At 39.5% G+C, this 7,152-nt stretch overlaps 1 protein-coding gene across 1 annotated transcript in view; it reads left to right on the top strand.

Annotated features, from left to right (window-relative positions):
* The first annotated feature begins 3,145 nt into the window (after positions 1 to 3,145).
* Positions 3,146 to 7,152, top strand: part of wwox (WW domain containing oxidoreductase) — a 141,506-nt gene continuing 137,499 nt past the window's right edge. Inside the window, exons 1-4 of the mRNA XM_069686635.1 lie at positions 3,146 to 3,352; positions 6,361 to 6,425; positions 6,707 to 6,764; positions 6,887 to 7,056. Coding sequence (XP_069542736.1) covers positions 3,246 to 3,352; positions 6,361 to 6,425; positions 6,707 to 6,764; positions 6,887 to 7,056 — 400 coding nt within the window. The 5' untranslated portion in view covers positions 3,146 to 3,245. The remainder of the gene's footprint in view (positions 3,353 to 6,360; positions 6,426 to 6,706; positions 6,765 to 6,886; positions 7,057 to 7,152) is intronic.

The raw sequence follows: 7,152 nt of genomic DNA, 5'->3' as shown, positions 1-7,152 counted from the left end.
CACACAAACACACACTTGCCTACAGTTGGTCGGCCCACCTCCTAGCCCCTCCCCCTTCTGCTGCCCAGGAGCATGCGCAGTGGCCGGGGTGAAATACAGTGAAGTGACGGCTCTGAGCATGAAAACGGGAAATTATACCGCTTCATTGTTAGTCTGTAGTGTATTTGTTATTAATGGAAACATTATTCTTATTCTGATCCTTGTTAAAAGCAATAATAGCAAAAATATAAAATTTCAAAATTATGTTTTAATTATGCTATGTGTCAAAGCCTTTTTTTGATCAAATGTTTTATTTTCAAAAATGGAGGTTAAATTTAATACCACAGAAAATCATTAGCCTGTACATACATGCTTTTCGGGTTTTTGTTTTTTAGCCCCTCCAGTTTCAACCCCCCCCCCATATGACACATGGGTAAAAAAATTAGGAATACTAACGACACCTATATCGAAAATATAAATGAAAACAAAGATTTAAATTAACAGAAAGAAAAACGAACAAACAGAAAACAAAACAAAAATACAAAATAACCTGTGCTTTTTATGGGTCATGATGTAGAAGCATTTCCTCCGACAGATATATGAGTCAAAGGCACGTGAAAAATCTCCCTGACAGGCACTCCATGTGGAATGTGACAGGACCCTGTATAACAGCAATTTCAGGACACAAGGCCTTCGACTAACATGTTTCTTTGAAAGCAGTCATGCTGCTTATTTAGCTAATTGATAAATCGGTCAGCCAATGCCGATATGGAACTGATATGGACCTATTGCAGACAAATTGGTATTAGCATATATGATTTTTATCATGCTCAGATAAAATGCATGCCATTATGCACAAAAACCCACAGTTCATACGATGCAAAAAATGGTTGGGTGATTTAATTCAATTTAATTTACTTAGAACCTGAACAATTCATTTTTAAATTTAAAAAATGTGTCATCATATATTACGTCCAGTTGAATTGACTCCCTCTCCACCATTATTTGCAATCCAGTCAGCACTGTCTGCAGCACATGCAGAAAAACATCACAGCTGAGTAGATTGTGGTCCACAGTGGAGTAATTATGTAATAATGATGTAACATATTCTTCAAGAAAGTTATTTGTTCATTGGTGCACGATCCACATGGAAAAGGTTTCTTTTTCCCAGTGCAGCTCAGGAATTCACCATATTGGCTGTTCAATTATAAATCAGTTCATTTCTCACCCTAAAATCATTATCTGCCTCTGTCTCACAAATCTGAGATGCATTCAAATCAGGCATACATCTGTACATATATCAGGAACTACCTAAATATAAGTATCAGCTTCAGCTGTCTGGTGGCAAATATGCAAACACATTGACAATAGCCCGCCCCTGCCCGACTGGAGACTATCCACATTTCTTCTTGGAGATTTAGTTATCAGCAGGCAGTAAGCACCTAAACATGATGTTGGAAATGTTTGCTGCCCTGATGTGCACCTCTTTTTCCAATTTTCTCCTATGGTTACCCTATACAATATGAGTTTTTGTCTGTAAAAATCAAAACACAAGAGACTACCTTTAGGCATCAAGACTTAGTTCTTGAGGTCTAAATCCACAAAGAAAGCAAAGTCTGTTTGCACCTCATGCCAAGGTCATTAGGGAAAGATTAAGTTTGGCTGACACAAGGTTGAGCAACAGCATTATATCCACATCCGTCACTCAATTGTTGTTCATTTCTTCTTTTGTAGGGTTATGGTAAGTGTTTTTCCCCCAGAAAATCACCCTGAGCTCTGCTATTTTTGAACAGTCTGAAAAAGCACACTTACTAGCATACTTACATTTACTTGTCAGTGCCATCATGATGAGGTCATCTAGACAACAGGGGATTCACGCTTTAATGCATCAATCACTTAAATGCTGCTCCACATTTTTAGCTTAGGGTTTCTCATGTCCTTCTCTGAAATCCATACCAGAGTCTGTTTGCCATAAGCAAAATGAAGGTATGCATCTTCACAGTCAATTATACTTAACCAGTTGCCCAGTTGAACAAGTGTCAGCAGATTCTTCAAAGTCGGCATAAAGAACAGCTCGCAAGTGTCTCATATTTCAAGTTGGAAGCCATGAAACAGCTAGAATAGAGACAACCCTCTCTGTCCTTTACAGTAACAACATAAACTTCTCAGCAGTAATTGAATCACTACTCTCGCAAGCAGGAGTGGCACAAGTGGGACTCAAGAAAGTGTCTGTGAGTGCAGAGCAGCTACTCTCTGAGTAAGCAACAATGCTGCCACTCCTGAGAGTGTGTGAGGGGTGTACTATCAAGCTGTAAAGCTGGATAAAGCCTCTGTAAAGGCTCCTCAAGACTGCAATTATCTGATTTATGACCACTGTTTACTCTTTCTCTGTTTTTGTGGCTTATCAATGTCTTTGGTTATTTGTTAAAACAATTAATAAAGGTACAATAACAGTGGTTTATCAAGGGGTTTATGTAATAAATGTTTTTCAGAGATATAAAGCAAAAACACTACTTACACACACTGCATGTAAAGATACAAACGTGTCATAAACATGAAAGAATTCATGAATTCGACTTTTTCATATAATAGGAACAGCACAGATGTTTTCAATAAAACTTCCTCAATTGTCCCATGTCAGTGAGCCAGATTGCACAATACCAGGTCCCTGTAACTCAAGCAACAAAATGGAATTCAGCCAGTATTGATTTTTATTATTAACACTGGTGCTTTTTGTGGCATGCCAAAATGTCTTTCATGAATCTATTAATATAAATATTTATTATTATGTGTCTCACATTAAATGTGAGGCCTTGTTTTATCTAGTTGTGGTCATTATTTCAGAATGTTGAGTTGAAGGTGGAGTGTCCTGAGGGATTTAGGGCCTGGTTCTTCCTGCCTTTATTAATGTCCTGTGAACTTAAACATTAAAATAGTCTATAGGACATATTCCTATGCTTTAAGGGCTTTGATTTATTTACATTTTTTTTAAATTAATACTGAATTCACAATAATAATAAAAGTTTAAATATTCAAAAACAGCATACTGACCTTTGACCGCTTTTGTTTAGCAAATTCCCGCATGTTTCTTCAGCCTCAATTTCCCACAAGGCAATTCGGCAATCGTCAGCTTGTTGTTGCGGAAGTGCCGCCGGTGAACGCGTTCTGGAAACTCTGTACTCTGACAGTTGCAGTCATTCTACAGAGCAGATATTCCTCACTGAAAGTGTGTGTGTAGCCATCGTTTACGTGAAAAAACCTGAGTTATGGCAGCTCTAAAATACGCAGGTATGGACGATACAGACAGCGACGACGAGTTACCTCCCGGATGGGAAGAGAGATCTACGAAAGATGGTTGGGTCTACTATGCAAAGTAAGCAGAATATCTCTATTAAACGTTCACGGTAAAAAAATAAATAAAAAAGACAGTATGTCTGTATTTAAGGCTTAAGCTTAATCCTCGTTCACAGCTAAACGGTGTTAGCAGTGGTATGAAGCTAACTAAACACCACCTGCTAGCTAAAACAGTTTGAATAAGCTCTGATATCTGAATCGCTAGCATGAATTATAAAGTATACAGAGCTAACGTTATGGTAGGTTTAATGCGAAGATAATGCTAGAGATATATGTATTATGAAGTGTTTTGAAAAGACATGCATGCCTGTGGTTTTGCTGTCACAGTGTAGTTGCAGTATCTGCAGTACTGTAGCTCAGAGGTTGGTAAATGAGGGGCAAAGCCTCCTGTCAGGGTATCTCTTTGCATAACATTAAAACCCTGAAGACTGATGGGTGCATGGTATGTGCGTTACATTTAATCTTGCTGAATACACCATTTTCTTCCATTTATATGTTGCACGTGAAATGCCAATGTGATGTCTTAGTCTTAGTTGTTCTGTGTGTCTGCTCCATTTTTAAACAGTTATTAGGATATAAAATGAACTGTACTCAATAGGGCCTGCAATTGATAACAGATCCCTTGACCCTTGATCCTCAGCCCTGCACTCCTTATGTGAACCATCTTTTACAGGTTGCCAATATTTCCTTGTAAAAGTGGAAATAAAGTAACATAACCTGACAATTTTGTTGATCATATTTTAACCACTGAAATACACACAACAGTTCAAATAGCTGTGATTGACAACTTAGCATGCTAAATATTTCATTGCAAAATAAATTGAAGCAATTAAATGTGACTATAAATCACAGAAAGTAAAATGAGGTTGGTTTTTTCAGATTGTTTTGTTCCACCACTTTAAGACCATCTTTAGAAAATGTGTTTCTTCCCTTTAAACTGTGTAACTGCAGGTTTTACTCATTTTTGTATTCACATTTAATACAGCCTTTATATTGCTGAAAATCAGAGTTTAAGTGTCGTATAAACTTTGATTGATTTTCAAACACTGTTGCACACCAAGTTATAGGCCAAAGCGAATAAAAATATGAGTGTTTTATCAGTGAAAATATCAAGTTACACTTTCAATGTGTTAAATTATGAAGGCCTGAATACAAACTCTGATATCTCCTCTGTCCTGAGGAAGCAGCTGGACTGTTCAAATATAAATGCTGTCTGCTCTTTGACCACCAGAGGGAGCCGATGTTAGTTCTAGATCATCTGTTTTTTATGTTGTCTCATCATGGGTTTGGTGATGATCAGTTTACAATAGGTTATATTTGTTGCCAGAGCTGACAGTTGTCCTGAACCACCTTTGAAGTAAGTTTAAAATGTATTTATTGTATTTTTTTCTATAAGTAAGAAATGCATTTATATCAGACATGAAGTGTTTATTGCCCTTTCAGAAGACCGCAGACCCAAAAGCCGAGGTCTGTTTGACCTTTACATTCATCTGCCAGATGAGAGAAAACCGTGACTTTATTAAAACATTTAAACAGACATTTTATTTTAACATAAATGCAATTAACAACAAGACAATACAGATAATAAAGAGCCGACAAAAACCCAAAAGTGTTTCTGCAGCCAACCAAAGCAGGTGATGCGTGGGCTTAATTTGTTTTTGTCCGAAGATCGACGTTTCCTCTCAGGCTGCTGCCTTCTGCTCTTGCAGATGTAGCTCCAGCTGGGTCAGCTCTCTCTCAGGCTCGGTGTCCTCTCTTCTGATGGGGATGTTCACTGTGTATGGAGTCTCATCTCCAGGCTCGGTGTCGGCTGCAGAGCTCACAGTAGGTTTGAGGTGGTTCATAATCTCTGTGGCAATGAGGCTGCAGGCCAACAAGGCGACCTTACCGTCCTCCATCAGGTCCTTTCTGCTCAGCCGGTTGTTCGGAAGAGCCTCGCACAGTCGGGCTTTGATTGGCCGGCGCAGTTCCTGGCTCAGTTTGAGTTCTTGCTTTGGGTCTTGAAGGAGTTTAAGATGTTTCAAGAAGACTAGTTTTATCTCGTACTTCTTAGCCTCCTTCTTAAGCAGCATGTCGATATGCTCAACCATCTCATCTTCACAGTCCTGGCTCCTCTGGCTCTGAGGTGTGCAGAGGTTCTGAGCTTTAAAAAGCTTCACCAGGACAATTCTGATGGTGGAGTCCTGCACCAAAGCTCTGTCTGTCTGCACATTCTGTTCTTCATTGTGACACTCATCAGCGATGAGCTGGTCAGGACAAAGTTGAGGTGGTTGGGGGCTTTCAGCTTCACATTCAGGATGTTGTTCCTCAGTGCTGGAGACTTGTTCTTGGTCGTCACTCTGACAGGTAGGGGGTTCCTGCAGCATCAGGTTGATATCAGTTTCAGGTGTCACCTCCTTATCAGAATCAGCCACAAAGTCCTCTTCGTCCACCAACTCAACATCCTGGTCGGACAGAAGAGGCTCGCTCAGTTGTCCTGGTTCTGCAGGATCTCCTCATCCGATATCTTAGGGAAAGCCTTCTGGAAGACCTTAATGCGTCTTATCCAGGATCCACGCTGCTCAAACAGCTCCTCCTTGATGTTTTCAAGAAAAGCGGGCTGTCCTCAACACAGGACATCTGGGGAGGAGTCCATACCCTAAAATGCCAGCCCTAAAATGGTAGTAAGCACATGCTTAATCGGTGTTACGATTATGAGGGGGTCCCTGGAAAATGTTGTCCCCTGTTAAGGGTCCCTGACCTCAAAAAGTTTGAGAACCCCCGATTTAAAGAATATGTGTCTTTAGTATTGAATATTTTGTAATGTTTAGTCTCATGCAGTGTTATGATTGTGTTTGCCTTTTCCACTACAGCTTTTATAAGGTTATTTTTTTCATTATTATGCTGTATACTTGGTGTTTTCTTGTGTGGTGTGGCCTTGCCACTTGTTTATTTTATTTTTATGTATAACATCATGCAAACCAAGAAACTGCGGGGACATGCTTGGATCATGTTTTACAATCTTCCTTTGTTTCTGTGTACCAACAGCCATGATGAGATGAAGACACAGTGGGAACACCCCAAGACAGGAAAGAAAAAGCGTTGTGCCGGAGGTTTGCTTTATTCACTTATATTTCTGTCTTACGTGTATTTCTGTCTGCTTGAGATTTGAAACATGTTCAAACTGACTTTTTATGTTCTGAAACGGGTTTATAACCTTAGCTTTACAAATATTTGATCTGGTATTTGCCTTATAATTTTCAGTAACTTTGTTTACTTTATGCTTCATTGATATGTCCTCTTATTTATTGTCCTCTTATGCACCTTTCCTATGGCTAGGGTATTCATTCTGCCCTTTGCATTACTGTAAAAGAAACTGTGTCTTTCCCCACAGATTTACCGTACGGTTGGGAGCAAGAAACTGACGAAAAGGGACAGATCATTTATGTCGAGTAAGTATATTTATTATTGAGAAAGAGCTTATCGTTGCCTCACAGGATATGCTAGACTGTGCAAATGTGGGATAATATCTAAATTATAAACATCGTGTTGTCATGTCCTTTGTCATTTTCAGTCACATCAACAAGCGGACTACATACTTCGACCCTCGGCAGGCGTTTACTGTAGAGGATGTGGTGATAAAGCCGAAGCGCTACGATGGAAACACTGCCGCTCTAGAGATCCTGCAGGGTCGTGACCTCTCTGACAAGGTCGTCCTCATTACTGGAGGCAACTCTGGCATTGGTGAGTTTCATGAAATCCCAATCTGTTTTACCTATTTAATGTTCTATTAGCTATGTTGGATGTCAGTGTGCAGTGAAGTGTGTTTCTATGATGACG

The sequence above is a fragment of the Semicossyphus pulcher genome, unplaced genomic scaffold (assembly GCF_022749685.1).
Source record: "Semicossyphus pulcher isolate SPU_LCO1_2020_fin unplaced genomic scaffold, fSemPul1.0.p SCAF_8, whole genome shotgun sequence".
In the NCBI taxonomy this organism is placed as follows: Eukaryota; Metazoa; Chordata; class Actinopteri; order Labriformes; family Labridae; genus Semicossyphus; species Semicossyphus pulcher.
This window is presented reverse-complemented; position numbering and strand designations above follow the sequence as displayed.